This window comes from Rhea pennata, unplaced genomic scaffold (genome assembly GCF_028389875.1).
Source record: "Rhea pennata isolate bPtePen1 unplaced genomic scaffold, bPtePen1.pri scaffold_32, whole genome shotgun sequence".
In the NCBI taxonomy this organism is placed as follows: Eukaryota; Metazoa; Chordata; class Aves; order Rheiformes; family Rheidae; genus Rhea; species Rhea pennata.
Genome location: NW_026907679.1, coordinates 226,914 through 251,878, shown reverse-complemented (window position 1 = coordinate 251,878; position 24,965 = coordinate 226,914). Strand labels below are relative to the sequence as shown.

Here is a 24,965-nt window from a genome sequence, read left to right as displayed (position 1 = left end):
GGGCAGCTCCTGAGCCAGCACCCCCTAGACGGTCACCCCTGCCCCTCACCCCTATTGGTGGGGCACCCCCGCCCCCACCAGTGCCCCCCCAGCAGGTGGGGAGGGAATAAATATAATCCAGCGTATTAAAAGCCATCGGGGGAGGGGAGACACCCAGGGGTGGGGGAGGGTGTCACCCCCGGGGGGTGTTGTGACCTCGAGGGGGGGTTATCATCTCGGGGGGGGGGTGTCACATCATGCCCAGCTGCAGCAGGGTTTTGGCGTACATCATGGGTTGATGTTGGGGTGAGGCTGTGGGGGAGAGCGGCATTGGCAAAGAGCGGGGGTAAATACTGCCCCCCCCCATGGCAAACAACCATCCCTGGGGCAAATAAACACCCAGATCTCGCTGTCCTAGGGGAAGGGGGAGAAATAGGCTGCTGCCCCCCACCCCGAGTGCTGCAGGTTTGGGGGGGCCTTCTGGAGGGTTGGGGGGTACAAAGGGAGTTTTATGGGCCCTCGTGGGGGTGGTTGGGACCCTAGGGTAGGGGGGAGTTGCGAGATCCTGGGGGAGCTCCAGGGGTTTGGAGGGGGGCTCCTGGGAAGGTTTTGTTGTCCCAAAATCTGGGTTCTGTTACCCGGTGTGCAAGCAACCAACAGACACACAGGGTCGAGATATTTCTTTATTTCATTTCTGCGCAGAGATGGGGGCTAGATGGTAAATCCACAAAGCTAGCACACCTTCTCCCCCTCTCATTCTTCATTTATACACACTTTCCAGGGAGTATTTTATACAAATCTTTCTATTGGTTACAATTTCACTACCTCAGGTAACCGCTCTGCGCTTGCGCTTTCACATTCTGGCCTTAGGCATGCAATCTCTGCAGGAGCTGGCCCCTAGAGCCCAGGGGCTCCCAGCTCGTGCCCTCTGCACGCACAGGGAGCTGGGATTCTTGAGTTTATTTACAAAAGAGAAACCAGGAAAAACAGAGCAGAAAACAAGCAAGTCGGAGCCGCCAGCTGTAATTTGTCTGGCTAGAGGCCAGCACCCAGCTGTGCATGCCGTGTTCAGCCTCCGCGGGACTGCGCCCTGTGGGCAAGGGCACCGCCTGCGAGGGTGTCAGCCTCAGCCCCGGCTCACCTTCCCGTAGGGAGCAGTGAGCCTTGGGCTGCCTGTGAGCTGGGGTGCCCAGCGTGAGGGGGTGTCCCTGCGGCGTGGAAGCTTTACACAGCTCTCTCCCGCAGAGCAGGGGGCTGGAGCTGCCTCCTGCCACGTCCTTCAGCTTTTTCTCCCCCTCTCTGATATGCCCGTCTGCTGTGCTGCTGGTGCAGCCCTGTCCATCTCCTCCTGGCCTCCGCCAGGAGCCCTGTGGCTGGAGGTTTGCTCTGTCCCCCACCTTCTGGAAAAGACCCACTTGCTCTTTACAACAGAGCAACCTAGGACGTGCCCCGCTGCGTGCTGCAGTTGCTAGGGCAGCGACAACGTGCAGAAGCTGTCCCTGTTAGCTGGCTCGCTTGTCTGATGACAGCACAGAGGCAATCGGTGACGTGTGGCCGATGTCACTGCCGGCTGACTGTGACCTGCCCCTTGGTGGCAGAGGGCCAGCAGCCCCTCCCAAGGCCCCGGGTTATTGCGCAACCCTGCGCGGTGCTGTGCTAGCCTGCTCCCGGCTGGGCACGGTCGTCTTCTCCTGAGGTACCCTGTGTACCCCAAGGGCGCTGACGATGTCTTGTGCCTGGGAGAGAAGGTCCAAGCACTGCTCAGAACTCGGGGAAGTAGCTGCTTACGTCCCCGACCTCATTTTATCTGAGGACTTGAGGCACGAAGCCCGTTGCGTTCAGAATTTTCATGGAGTACTGCTCTTTGCGGACGTCTCAGGTGGGTCCAAGGCTTGTGAAGGGCGGGTGTTGAGAAGAAGTCAGAGACACGAGGCATTGGGACTTTCTGGACCTTTGGGAGCCCCGGTGCCACCTCTGGTGGAGAATGCATCAGAGGAGGCCTCTTTGCTGCTGCCATCTTCCACTTTGGGGGAAGTAGAGCTCAGAGGTGGCTGACGTCAGGAGGAACAAGGGGCTCCAAAAGAGGAGAGGCCTGGAAGAGGCCGGGAGTCGGCTAGTTGGGCTCAGCAGAGGTACCCAGTGCTAGGCACTCCTCCACGGGCTGCAAGAGCGCGTGGGCCGGGGGCCCCTGCTCCAGGCTGTGTGGTGTGGGAGAAGGCACGCTACAAGGAGCAGTGGCCAATGCGAGAGTGGTGGTTTCTCTTGGGTGGTGCAGGCTCGTTGTCACAAGCCAGGTCAGGGCACGATGTATGCGCACGCTCTCTGAGGTGGGAGCGTGAAGCTGGCGGCCATGTAGGCACCTGCTGATTCCTCTGTGCCTGTTTGTGCCTCTTTGAGGTTTCACTGCTCTGACAGAGAAGTTTAGCCAGAGCGTCAGCCTCGAGCGGGGTGCGGACGAGCTAACGCAAACGCTCAATGACTACATGGGCGACATTGTGGAGGGTAAGTGCCGTTCTGCAGGACTGTCTGGGACGGTGCCATGAGGCTGCTCTTTGGGAGAGCAGAGAGGTGCGCTAGGCAGCCTCCTTGCACGTGCTGGGGGTTTCTGTGGGCGCTGAGGGCCACCGAGAGAGCTGGGCTCTTGTGCTGGGGGACACTGGTGCTGAGAAACGGGTGTGTTATCTTCACTAGCTCCTTTGGGCAGTGCCCAGTACCGTAGGCACCAGTGCTGTGGTGCCTGTGAGCAGTGTAAAGGCGGGGCTGGAGCTGTGCTTTCCTGAATGGTGCCCCACCAGGCAGCACTGCCCCTGTGCTGCTCGGGCAGCAGAGTGGCTGCTTCCGTGGCTTGCTTGAAGAAGGTGCAGAGGCAACTCTTCTCTTGCTTTCTTTCGCCTGCAGAGCTGCTGGGCTTTGGAGGAGACATCTTGAAGTTTGCAGGTATGTCTTTCTAAATGAAACTTCTCTCTGTCTGCTGCCACTGCAGAGGCGTGCCAGGGGAGAGGACAGAGTGAGCTGTGAGCTGGCAAAGCCCAGAGGGGAGGCTCTGTTGGCACGCAGGTGCTCCTGGGGAGCTGCCACCGCGGTGCCCAAGTGGGAAGCTGCAGTGGGACAGGGCTGGTGTGGAGGTGTTGGGGAGGCAGCCTGGGAGCTTGGGGGTTGAGGCAGCATGGTAGGAAGGAGGGGATGAGAGAGGCCTCTCACCTCTGCCCTGAGTGGGACCGGCTGCGGGGGTGCCCGTGTTCCTGTAGCCACACTGTGCACCTTCATCTTCTGTGGCTGCTGTTGTAGCTGGCCTGGGGGAGGGGAAGGCATCCCTGTGCCCAGAGAGCTGTAGTTGAGGAAGAGGCCTTCCGACGAGTGCCTCTTCCTCAGCACGCCTGCCGGTTCCTGCTGTCCGTGCAGGGGGGTGCAGCTCAGGGAGCGTCAGGTCTCACGAGAGCCTTCCGCCGTTCCCCTGCTTTCTGCAGGGGATGCTGTACTGGTGCTGTGGAGAGTGAGGGAAACACAGCTGAGAGACACCATCAGCCTGGTGCTGCAGTGCTGCCGGCAAATCCAGGAGAAGTACAGCGTCCGTGACACAGACGTGGGTCTGAAGCTCCGACTGAAGATAGGTATGGGGTGTGCTGGATAAGGTGTGCCGTGTGTGGCTCCATGGCCCTGTGCAGGGCCACAGGGTGCTTTTCCGCCTGGGGGAGAGGTGGTGATCCCTCGTGGGGCCAGTCGAAACCTTCTGCCTGGAAGGCTGTTGTGTGCTCTCAGGTAGCCGCTTACAAGCTGCCTGCACGCACCCTGAGCAGATGGCCAGCAAAGGTGCTGGTGTGCTGGGCCTCTGGGGTGCTGTGGCTGTGAAGACTTTGTCAGTGTCAGCTTCATGTGCCTCTTTCTAGGCACCCGTTTCAGGCCCCTCTGTTGGCAGGCCCCACTTTGTACCCCCTCCCCACTCCAGCTGGACTCCGTAATGAAGGACGGGTGCCTCCAGCTGAAGCAGCTGAGAGCAGGAGCCTGTCTCCAGGGCTGAGCTTGAAACGGAGCCTGTGGAGAGTTGCTGCTGCGGGAGGCTGCGGAGGTGCAAGTGCTCTGTGCCTCAGTTGTGCTTGTCTCTCCCCAGGGATCTCTGCAGGGCACATGTCGCTGCTGACTGTGGGAGACCGCAAGGAGCAGCACTTCCTGATCCTTGGCAAGGCCGTGGGTGAAGTCTGGCAGGCGCAAAACCTTGCAAGTGCAAGTGATGTTATCCTGTCAGCCAGCTGCTGGGAGCTCTGTAACCAGAGCCAGGTGAAGAGCAAGAGAGTGAAAGGCCAAGGAGCTGTGAAGGTGGGTGAGATGGCCTCTAGAGCTGTTTGGGGCACCTGGAGCTGGGGGTGAGGGAGGAAGGTGTGCGAAGGCTGAGGAGCTGGGCGTTGTGGGGGTTGTAGCTGTAAAGCGGAGGTGGAGAGCTGTAGCTGTTGCCCTTCCAGCCGAGGGTTAGCTGTGGATTGTGCTTGCTGGGTTTGCGGTGGGGTCAGGAGGGAGTGTCAGGGTTTGGCCCTGCTGGGGTCGTGGCGGTGTTCTGTAGACGTCGGGGTGCGTGGCTGATGGCTGCACAGCTCATGTGCTGCTGATGCCAGCGTTTGTCCCGGTGCAAATCCAGCAAGGTGGCTTTGCTACACGGGGATCTCCTCCTCTTCTCTGGGAAGCGAGGGCGGGATGGAGGGAGGGTAGGACGCGTGCCCTGGGACTCCTGGGGAGGCCGATGGCAGTGCTTCTGCTGCGTGTGCCTCCAGGTTACAGGCGTGCAGCGGATGTCTGTGTCGGAGCGCAAAGACCTTTTCTCCAAGTTCACGCGAGCCCAGCTGAACTGCCGTTCTCCTGAAATGCCAAGTCAGTGCCCCGGCTTTGCCTTGTTCTGTGCCTGCCCAGAAAGATGGGGACTGGCTTGCGGAGGGGCCGCTGGGGCCTGGCCTCTGCCCTCTCCCCCTTGCAGTTAGTTAGTGGTTGTGCTTGGGGCGCAGCTGCGCTGCAGCAGAGGCACTGGCTGCTTCCTGCTGCTTCCAGGGGACGGCTGTGGCTGAGCACCTGCAAGAGCAACACACGGGCAAAGGGTGGAGGACCTTGCTCCCCGAGTTGCAGTGCCAGCCCCTGCTTTGCGAGGCCCCCGTAGCCAGGCTCGTAGCGCCCTGCTGCCAGTGACCACGTGTGTTTTCCTTGCGTAGGCGTCCTGAGGCCTGCTGTTACCTTGGCCCCTCATCGTGCTCAGGGGAAGGTGCTGAGGAAGTACATCCCAGCCAGTGTCCTGCGCAAGGTATGGCCACGAGTGCTGGGAGGTGCCTTTTGGGGGAGAGGGAGGGGAGAAGGAGATGTGTGTTGCAGAGCGGCAGTTCTCAAGACAGCAGGTAAGGCAAAGAAAATGCCCCCATATGCAAAAACCTGGGAAAGGAGTGCTGCAGGGGCCAGAAACCTGCCGACTGTGTGCTCCTGCAGAGAGCGCCGGGGGTGAGGGCGGGGTGGATTGCCCTCTGCATTTTCCACTGGTGTTGTTCTGGCCATGGCCCCGGGGTAAGAGAGGGATGCCTCCGGAGCGGTGACAGCGTTGCTGAGGGTGGCCCCTTGTGTCCATCCATGCCCAGTGCCGCATTGCACCATGGTGTGTCTGCCTCGCGCAGGCTGACGCCTGCTTTGCACTGCGAGGAGGCTTTCTGCCTTCCTCTGAGAGCGCCCGCTGCTGCCGCTCTGTGCGCTCTGCCTTGGTATCTGCTGCAGGCAGGAAGCACCCAGGGCGAGCTGGCTGGTGGAGGTGGCCCGCTGCTGTCTTCCAGATTGACGACAGACAGCCCCTGGCGTGCCTATCCGAGCTGCGGCCGGTCACCTGCCTCTTTGTGAAGCTGCAGTTTGCTGCCAAGGTCAACCTAACGCAAATCTGCAAGGCTATCCAGGACAGCAGCGTGCTGATTTCGGAGATCCTCCGTCCTCACAAGGGCGAAATCAACAAAATCTCCATGTTTGATAAGGTGAGCGTGGAGGAGCAGTGCCCCCGCACACGAGGGCGAGGGTGGTGGTGGAGAGGAGGGAAGCGGCTCTGTCTCTCGCGTGGTGGGGAGAGGAGAAGCAGCTCTGCCTCGGCGTTGGGAGCGGTACCCTGTGTCCTGGGGTTGCCCTGACGCTCTGCTGCTGTCGGGGGAGGCTGGAGTCTCAGGGCGGGAAGGGTTTGGTGCAGGCGTTGCGGCAAGGTGTTCTGCCTCTGTCCTCGGCAGGGCTGCACGCTGCTGTGTGTGTTTGGCCTCCCTGGAGGAAAGCTGCCCTGCGAGAGCGTTTGCGCCTTGGAAAGCGCGATTAAAATCTCCACCGCCTGCTCCGGGAGGCTGGGGAAAATCGAGTGAGTGGGGAGGCGTGCTGCCTGGGACGGCCTGGGGCGGGGGGTGCGGAGGGGTGCCAGAGCGCCTGGCTGCTCTGCACACGCAGCCCGCTCAAGCTGGCGTGTCCGCTGCCGGGCTCTGCCGGTCCCCGAGGCCTGCGCTGCCGGGGCAGACGGCAGAGCGCGGGGACGTGGGGAAGGGGCGGCGGTGGGCAGGCAGGACTGCGCACGGGCGCTGCTGATCCCTGCTGCTCTGCCTGCGCCTCAGGGCAGTGTCCGTGGGGGTCACCAGCGGGACGGCGTTCTGCGGAGTCGTCGGCCACCGCGTCAGGCACGAGTACACAGGTACGAGGTGTCCGTCTGCGGAGCGGGTGCCCGGGCCGCGTCCATGACAGGAAGAGGCAGAGTGTCGGGGAAGAAGCTGTGGGCCCTGGGCGCCGGGCCAGGACGAGGGCTTGGCCTGCGGCGGCGCGTCGGGACCGGCGGAGGCGGAGCGGGTCCCGCCGTACGACGGGGGACAGGCTGTGAGCCTCCTTGTTGCTCTCACTCGTGCTCAGCAGGGTTTTGTGCTGGCCTGTGCTGCAGGGGATGCAGCCGGCAGCCTGGAAGGGTGGTGCGGGTTGCTCTCCTGAGTACGTCAGCGCGTGCTCTCTCTCTGTGGCAGTCATGGGCCAGAAGGTGAACCTGGCTGCCCGGCTGATGGAGCACTACCCGGGGCTGGTGTCCTGCGATGCGGCGACCTACGCAGCGTCCCGGCTGCCCCGGTCTTACTTCAAGGAGCTGCCGAAGGCCCAGATGAAGGGGGTTGGCGATCCTGGCACTGTCTATCAGTACCTGGGGATGTCGCAGAAGCTGTGAGTGTGCTCTTTGAGCAGGCTGCCTGGGGGCGTGGAGGCACCCAGGGTGCAGCTTTGGGCAAAAAGAGGAGCTGTGCAGAAAGAGGCCAAGCTGCTGCCCACCCCAGTCCTCCCACCACTGTGGCTAGGAAGAGGGAAAGCCATAGCACGGCCGTGCTTTTTGCCTGTTCACCTTGGTGCCTGTTGCTGTTGGGAGAGTGGGAGTGATGGCGTAGGGGTGGAGAGGGCTCTTGGGAGTCCTGCCCAGAGGGGCCTGTTAGCCCCTGCCAAGAGGGCTTGCAACTCTGCTTTCTGCCCTGTGCTTGCTTGCTGGCACGCAAGTGGCAATGCAGTGACAATTGTGACCCACCCAGGGGGTATTATCTCGGCTGCTTCTGAGCAGGAAGCTCTTGGAAAGCACTTTGCTCTGTGCTGGTCCCCTGGGAAAGTGTGGGTGGCCGGGCCTGTCTTCCTGCTCGCTTGCTGGTGAAACTGGAGCTGTTCCTCTGGGCCAGGCTTGTAGGTTCTCTTTGGATGATATTTTGGCCTCTGTTGCTTGCACGTTGATAGCGTGTGCTGTGCCAGTGTGGTCAGAAGCCCTTGTGCTCCATGTGCTGGAAGATTTCCCTGTGCTTGTTTGGTGTTTGCACTCTCTCCTGAATGAGCATGAACTTTGGTGGTGGGAGCGTGGGCAGGCTGCCATTATGCTCAAAAGAAGAGCGGGTAGGCAAGAGTGTGTCCTCAGCTGCACGCATGACTCTCTGTCCTCCGGCTTCTGCCTCCTTCACTGACTTTTGTTTTTCTCTCCCCCTGCTAGCATATTTGGCCTGGATCTTATGGAGGAGAGGTCAGAGTACGGCCCCTTGCTCGGTAGGTGAATGCCTTGCTCTTGTGTATGCCCATTTCTTGCCCTTGGTAGCTGCTAGTACCAGCCTGGGAATGGAGATGCTTTTGCAAGGGATGGTGTTGCCTGCAGTGGCCATCAGGTTTGGGCTCATAGCTCGTTCGTAAGGTTGGAGTTGGGCCAGCAGTGGAGGTGGGAATCAGAGTGAGACGCCTAGTGCTTCCTGCCTTCCTGCACCGTTAGCGTGTCAGGAGCTTTCAGGAATGCAGTTGCTCCCAGGCTCAGTGCAGGTATACAGCTGCTCCCAGGCTCCAGCAGGAAGGTGGGGCTGTGAGTGCCCTAAGGCAGGCCTAGCTGCAGAATTGTAGCTGTTGGGGTGGGAAGGAGCCCTGGGTGCGGGCAGGCTCGCAGGTGCGGTGGAGGGAAGGTGCAGTGGCAGCAAGAGGGAAGGCTGCCCAAGGTTGTTGGCTTTTGAGCTCGCTACAGCAGCTTGCTTTTTGTCTGCCTTCACAGGTCGCGAGGAGGAGATTGCCCTCTTTGAAAGTGCCTTGAAAGCCTACGGAACTTGTCGCGAAAGCAGCATCCTAGCGTTTGAGGGTGTGCTTGGCTCTGGAAAGAGCCATTTACTCACTGAGCTGGCATCTTTGGGCCAGGCTGCTGGCCACAGGTGAGTGTTTTGGAGCGCTATGTGTGGGACACTTCCCTTGCCCATCCACTGATGTTCGTGGCATCCTCGAGCCCCTCTGCTAGTGCTGCTGGCCGTTGGCCTGCAGCATCCCTGAAAAGCCTCCTGGAGCCGCTGGTATGGAGCAGCTGCACGCTCTCCTACTAGGTCTCATGGGAGCTGGAAGTGGCTTGTGGAGCCAGGGCTGTTGCTCTTGCAAACTTAGGCCAGGCTGCAAGGGCTGGCAAGAGCCCAAGCTGCGTGCTTTTCATGCAGCTGGAGAGTAAAGAGAAGAAAGATGCTGGGGGAGGCGGGAGTGGTGTGGTGGAGCTGCCAGAGAAAGGCTGCTTGCCCTTGGGCTTTTATCCCCAAAGGCCCCTGGGGCGGCCAAGCCTTCCCGTAGTATAGGAGGCAGATGGCAAAGCTGTGGCATTCAAACACAAAGGCCCAACTTGCTCAGCCCTTGCTTCTTCAGCTGGGAAGTTGCTGTGCCGGGGGAGGTGCTGAGAGCTGTGGAGACACAGGGTGTGGTGGTGGCTCTGCCAGGGGCTTGGCAGCAATTGCCCCTCTGTGGCTTTTCCTTGTAAGACGCGGGAAAAGCTTGGCCCTCTGTGAAGCTCTTGGAGGTATGCGGAAGAAGAGTCCGTCTGGGGCTGTGTGTCCAGAGCTCCCTTGCAGACAGCCCTGGATGACATGTCTCTTCTCTGACAGTTTTGCCTTGGAAGTTTGCAGCTCTTTGCATTGCTCTCTGAATCTCGGTCCCTTTTGCTTTTGCGTTGCAGGGTGGTGGCCGTGGAACTGACAGAGCTAAACCTGAAGCAGGTCTACTCTGCCCTCCGTATGGTGCTGGCCATGGCCCTGGGCCTGCAGGCATGTCAATCGTGCAGTGCCAGACAGCTTGTGCTGCAGGCAGAGCTCCAAGGGCTGATGGCAGAGAGCAGCTACTGCCTCCTCAATGACGTCTTCCTCGTTAAGGTGAGAGCGAGGCCCTCTCTGGCCCTGGCAAAGGGCTGCTTGTGAGCTTTTGTAGTTTGGAGGCTCTGGTGGGGAGTCGCTTGGCTGCCTGGAGGGAAGAGCAGGGGCATATAGCGCAGGCTTCTGTTCCTGAGCACGGTGGGCAAAAGGCACTGAGGAGCAGCTTGGAGATGGGGCTGATGACCTTGTGTTGAGCTGAGTGCTGTGTGAGTGGTCCGCTGCCTCCTGGGGCTGCCATCACAAGCAAACAAGCAGAGGGCTTCTGTTCTCAGCTCCCGGGGTATCGGCACTGTGTTGTCTCCTTGCAGCTGTGTTGGAGAGAGGGCTGATGGTGAGGCCAGGAGAGGCATTTTGCTGGGTTGGTGTTGTGTGGTGGGTAGGTGTGCTGCAAGCCCTGGAAGGCTGTTTCTCTATGACTGTGCTTTTCTGGGCAGTTTCCCCTCTCGACGGCAGTTTCCCAGATGAGTGGCACTCAAAGGCAAACGGAGCTGGAGTTGGTTTTGAAGAAAGTGCTCCAGAAGGTGAGCTCTTCTCTCCCTCGGGGCTCAGAGGAAGACACCAATGCCACAGGCGGAGGCTTCGGAGGAGAGTGGTGGGAGCTGGCGGGAGGACGACGTACCTGAGTCCTTACCCTTCAGAGCCCAAGCACCCCTGCCCATACCCCCGATACCTTTCCTCCCATAAAGTTGGTGGGCACGTGCTCAGGAGGAGCAACAAGGTTCTTGTGTAGTACTTTGCACAAGAGGCCTTAAAGTCTCAGAGAAGGTGCAAGTCAGTAAGATTCTGCATGCCTAAGTAGCTGGGGAGAGGAAAGAGGCTTCAGAGCGTTCTCTCCGTCTCTCTCTCTCCCTCTCTGTCTGGAGAGGGAGAGAAAGAGGCCAAAGTTGATGCTATGGAAGCTACTTGAGAACCCATCAGAACTCCCCCAGAGCAAGCTGTTTGTTTCAGACTGTTGAAGAAGATGGCGTTGTATTTGTCATCGACAACGCCCACTGCATCGACTCTCCCTCCTGGAGTCTTATGCGGAGCGTGCTCAGGGATGTCTCGATCTTCATGGTGATGAGCTTCACTGCCAGTCACTGCAGAAGACAGAGGCTTTGCCAAGCTGCCGTAGACATCCTGAAGCTGCCGAAAACCAGTTGTGTTCGTCTGGGAGAGCTGAAGCCTTCCGCTGTAGTGCAGAAAGCCTGCCAGGCACTTGGAGTTGTCAGCCTGCCCCAGGATCTAGAGACGTAAGTCACAGGCAGGGCCTGTGAGCTCTTGCTGAGGGTTTGAAGCTGTGCAGAGAGCCAAAGGGAATGAAGCCCTAGAAAAGGCAGTGCAGAGCTTCTAGAAGGGCCAGTGCCTCTAGCCAGTGGGACATACTGGCAGTCGTGAGCTGCGAGTGGGCAGCTGCCTAGGCACAGAGCACAGGAGGTGTCCAGCCTTCTGTGTTGCACTGGAAGGCAGGAAGGAAGTGGTCCTGCATGCTGGCATGGCTCAGGGGTGGCAAAGGCATTAGTCTGCGTGGTGAGGCTTTGCGGGGTGATTCACCGGGGTAAAGGTTCTCACCGGTGCCATAAAGCATCGAGGCTGTTGGGGACACGAAGGACAAGGCTTGCTTGGGGCTCTATCTGCACTGCTTTTCCCGAGGATTCCAGCAAAGGCTGTATCTTCCGGGTGACTCAGGCGCCAAAGCCCGTGAGAGTCGTGGCCCTTTCAGAAGTGAGGTGGAGCTGTGGTGAAGACGTTGGTTTCTGTGCTCTGCCCGAGTGGCTCAGCGCCCACCTGAAACGTGTGCGTGTGTACCTGCCTTTGCCTGTGTCAGTGAGTGCTGGATGTGCTCCTTTGCAGGTTGCTGACGCAAAGAAGCTACGGCATCCCCTATTACTGTGAGGAACTGCTGCGCTACCTTCTTGGCCACGACATGCTCTTGTTCCACCCACTGGGGAAGGATGAGAAACGAGAGGACAAGTGGGAGAGCCTCTTCAGTAAGCACCTTTGTGGCCGACTGCCTAGTTGCTGTGGTGCATTTTCCCCAGCGCATTCTTGCCCGAGGCTTCCCCTGTGAACTTGGCACTGTCAGCTCTTGCAGCCACACAGAGCGTGGTGTGGATCAGGTGTGGGTTTGTACAGGCCTTGCTGCTGGGACAGCCCAAGCCGAGGCCGGGGAGTTCTGGTGTCTTTGAGAGGACAAGTAAGGGTGCCGTGGCAGCCAATTTCAAAGGAGGAGCAGAGCTGCTGCCTGCACTCAAATGAGTGCTGGTCTTGTCGTGAACTCATAGGAACACAGGTGCTTCTTCTGGGCCAGTGTGGTGAGTCCTGTGGCTGGAATGTTCCTTGTGCACAGCCACAGGGCTGTCACCGTCAGTGACACATGGTGCCAGGTGCTGTAAGGCCTGCTAGGGGTGAATGCTGAAGGGTTGAGGTTGGAGGGAGCTGAGGGATGTGTGGTGGGAGGCATTTAGAGGACCAGACAGAGGGCCTGAAGAGTGGAGTGTGTTAGCGAAAACACTTGAGGGCAAGGGAAGGCAAATGGATGCCTGGAGTCCACAATGCCTGGTCTGCTGCTTCAAGGAGAGCTCCTGCTGGGGTCAGGCTCTTCTCTATATGGGTACATGGCATTGGTGCAGTTTATGTTCCTGCCGCACACCGTGTTTGTTGGTCAGAAAAAACTTCATCAGCAGGAGGTCTGAGGACTGGCTTTTGTGAGCCCCTGCCGTCCTTCTCCTCTGCCTTATAGGCCAAAGCATAGTTTGAAACCTGCCTGAGGAGGTGGGAAAGAGCAATTTCTGTCCCTGAGCACAGCTGCTTACGAAGCTCCATGTGCGGGGCGAGGGCAGGCAGGCGCAGAGCAGCCTGACCGCAGGCTGGCTTTGGGCATGCTCTGGCTAAAGAGAGCGAGAGATTAAACACAAGACCCCGGCTAGGCACAAAGCGGGGCATGCTGCTTCTGCCTCTAGCATGCCCCACGCGGGTGGATTTTCATGGGGACGTTGGAGGTGCTGCTGTCTGACCTGTGGAAAATCCCTTCTCTGGCCCTTTGAGTCGCTGCCCAAATTCTTGGGATGCCCTGGACAACTCTGCTCTCTAGCCGATGTAGGCGTGTTATTTAAGAGGCATTAGAATGTGCATGTATTTCCCTGGGCAAAAGGCAAAGAAGGTCACTTGCAAAGAAGTCTGACATCAAACCCAGCAGAGGCGAGGCACAGGCCTTGGGAACTTGAATGCCAAAGTGTGAAAGCCCCCAAAGGTGCTACTAAGTGAAGGCGGCAGTGGTAACACGACCTAGGGATGAATGCCAACCAGCTTGCCATGGCTCTGGCAGCAGCCCTGAGTGACCCCCGATTTTGCATTTGCACTGGCAAGCTGCCTGCCTCTGGGATGACGGCAACACTGCTGCCTTCTGTATTGAGGCATTGCCTCCCCAGTCAGGAGGTCTGGAGCCTTTGACTTGGGAGTGTTTGGGGAAACTGCCTGGCAACAGCTAATGTTAGGGAAGGGCTATGAAACAAAGGTATGCAAGGGAAGTGCTTTGCTCGTCTTAGCGAGCATGTTTGGTGCAGGCCAAGTGCATCAGCCCACCTGAGGCAGGCCTTCTTCCAGCTGAGGTGGATTTTGTAGTGTTTGCAAGCAGGAAGTCATGACATGAATTGTCTCCCTTTGCTAATCGCTTTCCCCTGCTCCCTTGTGCCGCTCAGCTTCTGTGACGGAGGCTTCAACCACCGCAGCAGCACGGAGCTCCAGCGCGGGGAAGGACCGCAGGGTGTGCACCATGAGGCCGGATGTGACCCTGCAGAACACTGTACTTCCCCCTACATTGAAAGGTGAGGGGCTGAGCCGCGCTGCGGCAGCTGGCAGCAGTGCTGGGTGCCATTGCCAGGGCATGAGCTGGAGAGTGTGGGCCTCGGTGTGCTGCAGAGTTGAGCCTCTCCCCTCTGGGACTCTGCTGGGCAGGTTGCTTTGGTGCCGTGGGATTGTCCACAGAGAAACCTGCATGTTGTCTGCTCTGAGTGGGGTGGGGTGGGCAGGGGGCAGAGAAAGGAAGGTATTGGGAGCAGACTGTTCTCAGCAAGAGAAAATGCATTTCCAGGGGATATTTGTCATGGCTCCGACTGAGCTTTGAACTAGGCTTCGCACCTCATTGTTCTGTGTGTAATTTCTCCTGCTCGTGCGGGCCTCAAGGCACTGAAGCCCAACCAAATCCGTCTTGCGAATCTCTCTGCCTGTTGTTTTCTGGGCTGGCCCAGAAATCGCCCCATTTCTAGGGGGTGCTGGATGGGAAGCTGTGAATGAGCATGGCTGCCCTCGAGCCGAGCCCTGGCCGAATGCGGGTGGCAGAAATGTCCCCCGTGCCCAAGTGTTCTTCTTGAAGGAGCTGCTTTGTCCAAGAAGGGGAAAGTCTTGTGTGACCAAGGGAAATGCGGGGTTGTGGGGAGCTCTGAGCTGGCCTCGGCAGTGCAGGAAAAGCTCTCTGTCTGTGTGCCCTGTGCACATAAATAGAGCGCAGAGCTGGCAAGCTGCATGCCCGGACATATGCATATGCTGGATGCTGCCCTGCTCATCCATGGTGGGGGAGCGTTCGTCTGAGCATCTCTGCTTTCCCGCATCCTTGCTTCCTGGGGGTCAAGCAGGAGCAGAGGCATCTTGAAGACATGTGCCCTGGGTTGCAGTTGTCCAAGGGGCTGGGTCCCTAGGGAAGAATCTACCCTCTCGAGTGTTGCAGCTAATGCAGCCTGTGATGGTGGGGAGTGGGCAAGGGAGAGACGTGTGGCTTGCTTTTGGCAGGGATTGCGCTGGCTGAGCTGGACAGCATGAAGCCCTCGGAGCAGATGGTTCTGAAGTGTGCAGCCATCCTAGGGCCGCTGTTTAGCACGGAGCTGCTGTTCCACATCCTTCCCGGGTGGAGCAGGGCCAAGCTGAACAAGGCGCTGAATGCCCTGGTGAGATGCAACATCCTCAAGTGGCTGAATGCTGCCAAGGGGGCAGAAGAGAGCAGTGTTCCCACCGAGGGGTCAGGCACCTCTCTGGAGGAGGAGAGCGGTAAGAGGTGGTAAGGGGAGCCTGGGAGCACTGCAGGCTGCTGCTGCCGCTGTCTGTGTCCCTGGTGGGGCTCCCCAGAGAATGCCCCCTGCCCGGAGGAGGTGTGTAATGCTCATGGCACCCCGGGGAGTTAGGGATGGGTTGTTAAAAGCTCTGACAAGTCCATTTCCGAGGAGCCTGTGCTTTGTGCTTTGTGCTGGAGGGCAATATTGCAGTGAGGTGCTCCGAGTCCCTCTGCTGCCCTGCCTGCAAGCGCGGCTCATAGCCCATGTAGGAGAGGGAGTACGAAAGCCCGGACCTGCTGACCCAGCCTCCCGCTGTGTGCAGATGAGGGATTTAGTGTGCGTTGATCTTTATTGTCCCCTAGCGCCGGGGGAGCGTGGGAGGCTGGGAGTGTCTTGCAGAGTGGGCAGAAAGAGCTGGCTGTGTCTTGCTTCTGTGGCTGGCAGCATCCCCAGCTGCCGCCTGGGGCGCAGCTGCACAGCCTGTTGGCAGGGAGAGCAGGCCAGCAGCCTGTTGCGCTGGCCGTGCTAGTGTGAGGAAGGCAAGGTGGGCCCTTTTGCTGTCTGGCCCGGAGGCTCTGAGTGCAGGAGCGCTGGTTTCCTGCCAAGGGCCCACGCCAAGGCCTGTCTTTCATGGTGCAGCTATGGCTTGCGTGAGCTCTGGCCCCAGCTCCGGCCCCAGCTCTGGCTGATGGGAAGCCCCGTTGCCTTTCAGATGCCCAGAAGTCATCCGTGGAGGAGAGCAAGCAGAGGGCGAGGCTGGAGTCTGGCGTGCTGGCCTTTTGCGCCCCGCTGCTGCAGGAGGCTGCGTACGAGCTGTGGCCGAAGGGACAGAGGGTGGCCCTGCACCACAAGTGTACGGCCTTCCTGGAGAGGCACGCGCACAAGTGCCAGTGCTGCGGGGGAGGCGACTTTGTTGCCTTCCACCGCTTGGCCCTCGGCAGCATGCAGGAGGCCGAGAGCTGTGAAGAGCATGGCAGCGACTGCTCCTGGCGCAACTGGGAGGCCTCCCTGGCGACCAGCGAGGAGATGAAGTTGGACGAGCTCCCCGCCTCTACGGGTATGCTGTGTGCCCTGCTCTGGAGCCTGGGTCCTGCCCACTCCTACTGCACACTTGTTTCACGCAAGCGTGGGGATGCTTCCAGTGCAAGGCGGATAATGTTGTAGGACTAGTTCATTTCTCCACTGAGCACAGCTCCACAATGAGAGCGATGATGTGTCCACAGCGTAGCGCCTTTCTCCCCTTGCGTGTCCACCTGCATTTTCCCGGAATTACGGGAGGGCAGCCCATCCCCCGGCAGAAGTGCACGCGTGGCTCAGCAGGCTGAGGTGTATTAGCTAGTGTGTCTAGTACACTTGGTGACGCTAGGTTAAATCTGGAGTTGAGCCCCACAGTGAAGGCAGATGTCAGGGAAGGAGCTGGAGAGGGAGCTGCCGCCAGTGCCTTTGGCTCTGCTCTTCCTCCCTTGGTGCTACAGAATGGCAAGAAGCAGCTCTACGGCATGTGCAGTGAGGAGGTGTTTAATGCCATGCTTTCTTTGCAGATGCTTCAAGTGGTGTACCGAAAGAGAAGAGCTTCTTGGAGGAGATTTTTCGGTGAGGAGCCAAGATTTTGAAGATGATTTTTGGGGGCAGTGGGGTGAGGGTGTGCAGAGGAGATAAGCGGAGTTCCCCGCTTGGGCTGCCCGTTGTGAGTCTAGCATTGGCGAGATCAGGCCTGTGAGAGGCAGCTGGGTTGAGATGGCCATGGGGATGCGTATCTTTGGGGAAGCCATTGGGATCCCAGTGCTGATGGTGATTTGGAGGGGAGCAGCCCTGGCTTTCTAGCTGTTAGAGAGCAGTGTTGCAAGCTGTGCAGGGGCAAAGCAGCCCCTGGAGGCAGGGTGGCTTGTGGAAGGGGACAGAAATGCCAGCTGGTCTCCCTGCCTGCCTAAAAGAGCAGTGCTCCTCCAGAGCCAGGGCAGCAAAGGCGCCAAAAGGACCAGTGCTCCTGCTGCTTTGTTACAACTGTGGCCAACGGAATGGCTTGCCATTGCTGAAAAGGGGAGCTGTTGCTTCTCATGCCGGTTCTGCCCTGCCTGAGGCCCCAGGGCTCCTCAGAGTGCCCAGCATTTACTGGTCAATGTGCCCACAGTGTCAGGGAACAAATCTTGCCAAAGCGTGCTGTGTGAGTGAGTTGTCCTGGCTTTGCTTGCCATGCAGGGAGAGCCAAAGGTCTTGAGGGAGGAGAGAAGGCGAGAGCGGAAGGGAGGAAGGAGCACAGGGGGAAGTCATAGCAATGATGGGGGGCTGCAGCCTGCTCCGGAGTCAGTGGTGTCAGTTGTAAGCTGGGAGGGCCCAGGGAACTCTGGCTGCAGGTCACTGTTGTGTGGGGTAGAAAGAAGGACTGAGCGAGCTCCCTCAGCACGCCTGGGAAGGCTGTGCAACCCACAGCTCCCGTGCGGTGCCTTCGTGCGTGTGGCCTCGTGCTGTGCTAGAACCTGTCTTTAACGTACGCTGAAGGAGCGGTGTTGGTGACGCTGGTGTGTGCTTTGGTGTCTTCTTTCTCCGTGATCTTGTCTCCAGAGCAGCAAAGCGGTTTCTGGCTAAGACCGAATGGATGCCCAAGGTGCCCAGCAAGACCCAGTGGACGCAGGGTGTGGAGTGTTCCTGCAGCTGCAAGGCCATTGTGGACTTGGTGCTTGTGCCCTTGGCTCAGCACTACATGGCAGTGGGCAATGAAGCCAGAGCCTTTTATTATCTGCTGGAGGGTGCGGCTGCCTACTTGCACGTCTCCGACAACTACCTGGTGAGTTGCCGTGCTTGCCAGAGCCCACTGCCCGTGGAGTCCTCTCAAGTGCCTTGCCCTGGGCAAGCCCATTTCCCCACTGCAACAGGGCCTGCCTGGGGGCCTTCCTTTGTGGGGACTCGGGGATGAATTGGTGGGAGGGAGACCCAGCGTTTGCCTCCTGTTTGCCTCTCCTGTGGCAAGAGAGACAGGGCCATGAAGCAGCCCCTTGGTGCAAGGTGCACCTCCCAGGAGGTGGTGCAAAGGAGTGCTTGTGCGCGTGGTGTGAGAGGCAGCGTGACTGTGCTTGGGTGGGCATCACCAGGGGCAGATGCAGGCCTCCTCAGCAAGATGTTGGAGGCACCTGGGAGTGCTGGGGCTGGGGACAGGCTTGGCAGCGATGCTTAGCTGCTCTCTGTGTGCTTGTTCAAAGGCCTTCCGGAACCTGAAGAAAGCAGAAGTGCTGAGGACCTCGGTGGCTAAGAAGGGAAACGCGCTTGCTTGCTTTGAAGAAGCCACTTTGCTGAGCCTCAAAGGAGAGGTAAGGTGACAGGGTGGTTTTGGTGGGCTCCCCCGGTGGGTGGAGTTGAATGCTTTCCTGTGGGGTAGGGTGGGGTGGGGCAGGTTCTCCCTGGCCCACCTCACTGCAACTGCTCTCAGCCTGCTTTCCTGGGGCCCCTTTGCCCCCTGGCCCAAACCAGCTGAGGTCCTGGCCTTGATTCCGCCAGACACATGCAATTGGTTATGTGCTGAATCGGAGCCCTTTGGGAGCCTTTCCAGTATCCTTGTTCTTAGCGTTCCCAGTAGCTGGGAGGCTCAGGATTCCCAGCTGTGCCTGGGGCTGCTTGATGGACTGGGGATGAGCTTTTGTTCCAAACGGGACTGCCTTGAAAGCCCTTTTGCTGTGCAGGTCTGCTACCATATGGGACAAACGGAGCTGGCGAAGACAACGATCAGGAAGGCATTGAGCCTGCTGAAGAGGAAATTCCCCACGACCTCCACTGGCGCCGCCCTGCAGCTTGTGCTGGAAAAGTCAGAGCATGCCTCTCGCAAGAAGAACAGAGACTGCTCCATTCCTCAGGAGGCAGGGTAAGAAGCAGAAGGGAAAGCAAAGGCTCTTCTAGGCAGAGGGAAAGCTGCTGAGGGAGCTGGAGGCTAATGGATGGAGCAGCTGTGGGTTGTATTGGGCAGCTACTGGGGTGTTGGCATGGGAGATGGTGTTGGTGAGAGCAGGGAGGTGTTAGTGGGGAGCAGAGTGTGGGGAGGGGAAGGGAGTGTGCTGGCAGGAGCAGGAGGTGGGCCTGTCGGCGTAAGGGGAGGTGAGCTATGAGAGGGAGGAAGCTCAGAGGCTGTAGCCAGGCACAGGCCTCCCGTGCAAGGCCCCTTTTCCTCCCGGTGGCCAGCTTTGCTTGGCCTGCCTAGGCTGTAGTGCCAAGACACCGTCTTTAGCAGTCACGTTTCCTGGGTGGTGCTCCTTGGTTCTGCCGCTTGTATCGCTGCGGCCGTGCCTGCGTCAGCTGCCCTTCTGCAAGGAGGTGCAGCCGTCTCCTCCATCCCCCTGCTTCCCCCGCCCCGTGGGACTTGGCACAGTGTGCCTAGCGGCTGTGGCCCAGCAGTTTCCCTTGTGTGGCAGGAGGCAGAGGCTCCCCTGGCTGTTCCGGCAAAGCCACTGCCTGTCCTTACTGCGGCAGCTCTTCAGCCTGGAGAGCGCCGCCGGCAGTCGGAGGCTCTCCCGCCTGGCAGCACTCATGAAGGTGAACACGGCCGAGGAGTCCGAGGACGCGAGTCACGTGAGTGCCTTCTCTCTGCAGCAGCAGACCCGCCCTGACACGGCTCCTTTTCCCTGGCCTGGCAAGAGTACCAGCAGGGCCTGTCCCCGGCAAGAAGAGCCCAAAGATGTGCGTGTGCCTGCCCTTTTCTGGATGAACTTCCAGAGGGTGTGGGTTGCTGCTGCTTTGGGTAGTCCCTCGCGTTGGATTTGTGTCCTAATTGTGAGCATGGAGGTGGTTCTGGCTTTAAGGCAGCACCACTGTGTGTATTCTGTAGTTTCCTCGTAGCTCCTGATAATGCTGGTGTGCAAGGCCGGGGGCCCCTGTCTTGGCACGGCTGCAGTTAGCAGTGGCAGTAGGAAGAAGAGTTGGTCATATGGGTGCGCGCTGTGAGAGTGGAAGAGAAGAGAGAAGCTGGCAGCTGGGTTGTGGCCTGTCCCCTCCAGGCCAGGGAATTGCCCTGGAGAGACAGAGTCGTGTGCATTGTTGTGTTTGGACCCTTCTAGGTCCTCTTGTCCTACCTGGAATATGCGCTGTGCTGCCAGAACCTGGGCTGCCGGGAAGAGTGGCTGCAATACGGGCGGGCGGCCATGCAGCTTAGCGCTGAGGTGCAGCTCTTTGGAGGAGGGGTATTAAACACGGCCAGCTTTGCCCAGGCCCTGTCCCATCTGACCCTCAGCCTGGGAAATCTGCCTCTGTCCGTCGACGTAGGTAGGTACTGCCCCCGCCGCCTGCAAGAAGGCATCTCTGCCGAGAGAGCCGGTGCAAGTCTGCTTGTTCTCTTCCCAGGCTATCGTGCTGAGAGGCTCTGCATGGAGCTGCAGAAGCCTGACCTGGGCTGCGTGATTCTCAGGACCCTCTTCACGGCACTCTTTCTCCAGATGAGGTAATCCCGGTGCTGGAGAGAGTGGGGGTTGCGCAGTGTCAGGGGTCAGGGACCTTTGGGTGAGAACAGGCCTGGTGGAGAAAGTGGGACGGAGTTGGGAGGAAGAGCAAAGAAGGGAAAACGAGGGAGAGAGAGGTGCTGGGAAGGGGAGTGGGAAGTGTCTGGAGGTGCTGCCTGGGCTCCCAGCCCGTGGAGAGGCTCCCTGGAGGCTCGTTGTGTTCCTCCCCAGGTACCCGGAATGTGAGGCAGTGCTGCGCAGGCTAGAGAAGCAGGTGTCTGGAGCAGATGAGATCGTTGGGCAGGCATGCTTCTTCTGCTGCTGCTTAGACCTCTTGCTTGATGCTGGTAAGTGCTCAGTGAGGAGGGCCCCCGAGAGCCTGTTTGCTGGGCAGGCAAGGCTGCCCCCCTGGAGCTGTGGGCCAGAGCTGGGGGCTTTGTGCAAGGTATAAACAGGCAGAGCCCTCCCAGCACAAGCAGAAGTGCACCGTCAGTACAAGACTTCCAGAGACTAGAGTAGACAATACAAGAGTTCTGCCAGGTTTCCCTGTCCTCTGGAAACACGGAAACAGTTCCGCTGGCCAAAGCAGTTTTTCTCCTGGTAGAACAATGACCCCAGAGCCTCCAGCAATCCTTATATTTCCTCCACAGAGCTTTCCGCTGTGCGCATTTCTCTCTTCGCCTGCATCCTCGTTATTTTTTTTCCCTTTTGCGTTTTTTAACATGGGAGCCAAGAGTAATTTGACAGTGCTTTTAGTTATGCTCTTTCCTAGCTGTGTTTTGAGATTGCCCCTCCTGAAAGCTCTTCTCCGCCTCACTCTGCTCTGGCTCCCCAGGAAGCAGGGCCAGCAGTGCTGGCATGTGTCTGAGCAGGAGGCACCTAAGAGCCTGTGCTCTGGGGTCGCTGTCCTTGCTGCTCAGTGGCAGCGTGCCTTTGTGCAGTGCTAGAAAGCTGCAGATTTCTCAAGGGCAAGACGTGGTGTCAGGGGAGCTGGGAGTTCTCTTGTTTCCTTCCTGATGTTCTCTGCCCTTGCATTCAAGGGCAGTTCCGTGCACTTGAGCAGCCCTGAGGAGCTAGGGTAGAAGTGCAGCCCTTGCCTGCTTCCTGTGAGGTTTGTTGCTCTGTGAGTGCTTTGCCTGCCAAGAACTTTGTCGCCTGTGCTGGAGCTTTCTGCTGCTCTGAATGCCTGAGGCACGGTGAGGCCAGGGAGGGAGGTGCTGCTTCGCTGCTTCTCTGAGAGACATTTGTATTGCAGGGTGGCAGTATAAGTCCTTTGAAGAGTGCAGGAGGTTCGTGGAGCAGAACGAAGCCAACTGCCTTCTCCAGGCACAGAGCAGCATCCTGCTTGGACTGTATTCGTCCCTGGCTCTTTGGTAAGTTGGAGACTTGCTTTGAGTGGGGAGAGGCCCAGGCAGTGTTTGTGGCCGGGAAAGGGGGAGCTCTGCGTTCATCACATGCCCCCATCCCATGTCCACCAAGGCGGCTGCTTCTGGAGCACGGTGGTGAAAGGGGCCAGGGGGCCATGCAGGATGAGCAAGGTGGCAAGGAGCCCCAGGTTGTGCTGCTGTGGAGCCCTGCCAGGGAAGGATGCCTTGGCGGCATTCAGCCACAGCCTTCCTTTTCCCCTTGAATGTTGGGGGGGGACTGTGATGTAGCTGTGATACAGCTGTGACTGTGTGACAGTCTGATACAGCTGTGTGACTGTGATACAGCTGTGATGTAGCAGGGAGACGAGAACACCAAGTTCACGTGGGAGAGAAGGAATTGAGCTACTGCTGCCTGATTACAGTACAGTGCTCTCAGGGATGCTTATCAGGAGCAGCTACAACATGCTGCGGTTCAGCCCCCAGCCCCCCAGTATGCCCCCAGTAGCTTCCTTGTCCTAGAGGATGCATTGCCTCTGGAAGCCAGGTTGGGGCTGGAGCCTATGGCCTAGGAGACCTCTTGGTTACTTGCTCATCTCTACAAAATGTGCCTGAGTGTGTGTTTGTCTGTGTTTCCTTTTTTCCTCTGGACAATGTAGGTTTGCAAGGCTTGGGCAGTGGGACAACTTCCAGAAGCCCTTTGAAAAGGCCAAGAGGCTGCTGAAGAGCACTGGCGCCTGCCTTGTGGCCAGCCAAGCGTGCAGCCGGCTCCTGGAGTGCCATAGCCTGGTGCTGAAAAAGGACATGGAGCACGGCTCGTGGAGGGCCCGTGAGAGCTGCCGCAGGGCTCTAAGGGTGAGGGATGTGGAGGAAGGGGAGGGGCATGCTGCAAGGGCCCTCTGGGGAAAGCTGTGTTGCTAGCAGCAGTGGGTTGACCTGTGCAGGTAGATGCAGCCACGACAGGATGGAGTCAGGGTAGTGCCAGAGGGTAGCGGCTTAGGGAGCAACATGGCTAAAGACTCCTGTGACAGAGGTGTCAGCAAGAGGGGGACGAGAAGGCAGTCAGGTGAAGGCAGTCTTCCTGGGTGTGTGAGAATTCCCTTGTGGGACTGTTTGGCCCAAACAGGAGAGGAGAAGAGCCTTGCTCAGCCATGAGCTAGTGAGCCCTGCTGAAATGCCTGCTCCATAGGAGGTGTTAGGGCTCAGGAGAGGTTTGTGTGGTACCTCAGCCTTGCTAGCTGTGCACTCCTCCTTTCTTTGTGGCTGGTTTTTCTCTTTGGGGATTTGACGCCCTTCTCTGTGCCAAGCCATCGCTGGGCTCTCTGACTTGTCCTGATGTACCTCTCTGTTGTTTTCTCGGCAGCTCGCCAAAGAGGTTTTCTCTCGGTGCGCCACAAGCCCCGTCTTCTACCCCAGAGTCTACCACCTGAAAGCCTACATTTTCCTGATGCTGGGGAATGAAGAGCAGAGCCTGCTGTGCCTCAACCAGGGCCTCCAAGCCTGTGAAGACCATGGCAACCTGCTGGAGAAGACTTGGCTGGAGATGAGCACTGTAAGTTGCTCACCTGTGCCTTTGAGTTGCTTCCTGGGCAGAAGTTGAGCCTGCTGTAGCAGAAGGTGGGCCGCACTGTACTGTGGCAGGCAGCCCCAGAGAGAGCCCCCCGAGAGCTTCAGGGGCATGTGCTCAAAGTCCTGTGTGAGCTGGTAGGTGCTCTTAGCCCTGCTCAAGAGGAAGGTAGAGACAGCTGTGATCTCTCTCTGCCAAGTGGGGCTGGACTGGTACGTGAGGAAGCAGTATGCCCTGCAGCTGCTCCTTTGCAGCATCTCTGCTTGGCAGAGCAGTGGTGAAGTGGAATCTTTCCCTGCTCCTTAAGGGAGCTCTGGGAGGCCAGGGTCAACGTGTGCTGAGTCTGAATTGGCCTTGCCTCTCCTTCTGCTCGCTGAGAGGTTTTGGCAGCATGGCTCATTGGCTGATGGATGCAACAAGCTGCTGAGAGAGGCCTTAGTTGCCTTCCCAGGCAGAAGTCATGGCTCTGGAGGTCACGTGCTCTTCTCAGCTCTCACTGTGCCTTTTTTCCCCCCTTCCTTTAGGAGTGCTGGTTCACTGGAAAAGGTCCCCCGGAAGATTTGTGGCTGAAGACAGCCCCACATTTTCCCCACCTGAACCAAGCAAAGCCAGAGGTCTGTAGCTCCAGGTACCTGCTGAAGCTGCCAGCACTGCAAAGGGAGGATTCTTCTCCAGGAATTAAATTCTGACATTGCTAGTCCAAGCACTTCTTCCTTTCCTTCTTTCTTTAATATACTCAGCATCATTCTTCGGCCCCCTGCTTGTATTCTGATCGTTCTCTCCTTTCCCACAACAATGTTTGCACAGCCTGAGTTAAACTGAACCAACACCTACACAATTACTAAGGTCAATACTCAAAACAAAAACCAAAAAACAAAACAGTCTGAGCATTCTGAAGAGCTTAGCATTTAGGCTTCCATCAAGTGAGGAATATGATAAATAAGGCACAAAGCGCTCCAGAGAAGGTGAAGCTCTGGGAGGTTGGTTAATTCCTATAGTTCTATAGTAGTTCCCAAGCAGTATCCGTTCTCCTGGGTAGAGGTAATGCATCGGGCCATTTCAGGCCATCTCTGCCCAGCTCTTTGCCAGTTTGGTTCTCCTGTTGGAGTTTCTCCTTGCTGCAGCCCCACGGGATTGGGGGTGGTAGGCACAATGCAACTTCTGTTCTCTCTGCAGGTTTTATGCACACGGGGATGTCTAGGGTTATACCTTTGTGATGAGTTAGTAGAGCAAAATGCATGTCCTTGGTGGAACTCATGTCCTGCAGCAGGTGTTTCTTAAGAAGACACAGATGTTAGGTCCTTGGCAGAGAGAACATTTTAAAATAAAGACATAGTTTACAGCCACCAAAGTAGGGAAGTTGGTAAAAGTATTATGTACTCGTGTCCCTGACTAATGAAATGGTAGGTATTGTTATTTTTTTTAAAAAAGTAACATTCTCTGGATAAAGGCATCCTGTATAAACTCCGTGTAAGCTGCCACAGGTCCCTCCCTTAATTGGGGAGTACCTTGCTGCCGCAGTAGTCCATGATTAATAAAGAAATATAAGTGAAGCATCCCACATACATGATTGCAGACCCATTAGAAGCCAAAGGACAAATTTCCTGTTCCCAGCTGGCTGAATTAAGATGCCCCCTCGGTCACGGGGGAATCGCGATGCAGGTATCCACTTCTCACTGGGTGGAATCTTGGGGGAAGTCCCACTGCCCAGAGCAGGGTCCACACCTTGGGGGGTGGCATTAATCTTTCATAGTTTGCACTGTTGTTCTCCCCAGAAGTCACAGCTTAAACCAATTGCAAGCCCAATCATCTGTTGATCCAGTCAGGATTCAGTCTTGCCTACAACTGCCTTGGTTTCCTTTCCATCACTCAGTTCCCCACTGTTCTACCAGCAGTGAGAGTTTCTGCAGTGCCATCTCATCTCTCATCACTCCCTTCCGTCACAGCCCTGCAGTGTGGTG

The 24,965-nt window shown here is 58.1% G+C and overlaps 1 protein-coding gene across 1 annotated transcript in view; it reads left to right on the top strand.

Annotated features, from left to right (window-relative positions):
* The window catches only part of LOC134154493 (adenylate cyclase type 10-like), a 36,226-nt gene extending 12,533 nt beyond the window's left edge, over nt 1–23,693 (top strand). Inside the window, exons 15-46 of the mRNA XM_062601164.1 lie at nt 1,695–1,858; nt 2,377–2,481; nt 2,878–2,916; nt 3,447–3,590; nt 4,088–4,293; nt 4,743–4,839; nt 5,172–5,260; nt 5,775–5,966; nt 6,210–6,331; nt 6,579–6,655; nt 6,975–7,164; nt 7,964–8,016; nt 8,504–8,657; nt 9,437–9,629; nt 10,064–10,150; nt 10,578–10,861; nt 11,463–11,599; nt 13,310–13,435; nt 14,397–14,651; nt 15,369–15,713; nt 16,198–16,249; nt 17,219–17,441; nt 17,854–17,961; nt 18,331–18,509; nt 19,054–19,210; nt 19,696–19,900; nt 19,979–20,075; nt 20,305–20,420; nt 21,329–21,446; nt 22,097–22,292; nt 22,801–22,989; nt 23,529–23,693. Coding sequence (XP_062457148.1) covers nt 1,695–1,858; nt 2,377–2,481; nt 2,878–2,916; nt 3,447–3,590; nt 4,088–4,293; nt 4,743–4,839; nt 5,172–5,260; nt 5,775–5,966; nt 6,210–6,331; nt 6,579–6,655; nt 6,975–7,164; nt 7,964–8,016; nt 8,504–8,657; nt 9,437–9,629; nt 10,064–10,150; nt 10,578–10,861; nt 11,463–11,599; nt 13,310–13,435; nt 14,397–14,651; nt 15,369–15,713; nt 16,198–16,249; nt 17,219–17,441; nt 17,854–17,961; nt 18,331–18,509; nt 19,054–19,210; nt 19,696–19,900; nt 19,979–20,075; nt 20,305–20,420; nt 21,329–21,446; nt 22,097–22,292; nt 22,801–22,989; nt 23,529–23,693 — 4,864 coding nt within the window. The remainder of the gene's footprint in view (nt 1–1,694; nt 1,859–2,376; nt 2,482–2,877; nt 2,917–3,446; nt 3,591–4,087; nt 4,294–4,742; nt 4,840–5,171; nt 5,261–5,774; nt 5,967–6,209; nt 6,332–6,578; nt 6,656–6,974; nt 7,165–7,963; nt 8,017–8,503; nt 8,658–9,436; nt 9,630–10,063; nt 10,151–10,577; nt 10,862–11,462; nt 11,600–13,309; nt 13,436–14,396; nt 14,652–15,368; nt 15,714–16,197; nt 16,250–17,218; nt 17,442–17,853; nt 17,962–18,330; nt 18,510–19,053; nt 19,211–19,695; nt 19,901–19,978; nt 20,076–20,304; nt 20,421–21,328; nt 21,447–22,096; nt 22,293–22,800; nt 22,990–23,528) is intronic.
* Nucleotides 23,694–24,965: the final 1,272 nt, after the last annotated feature.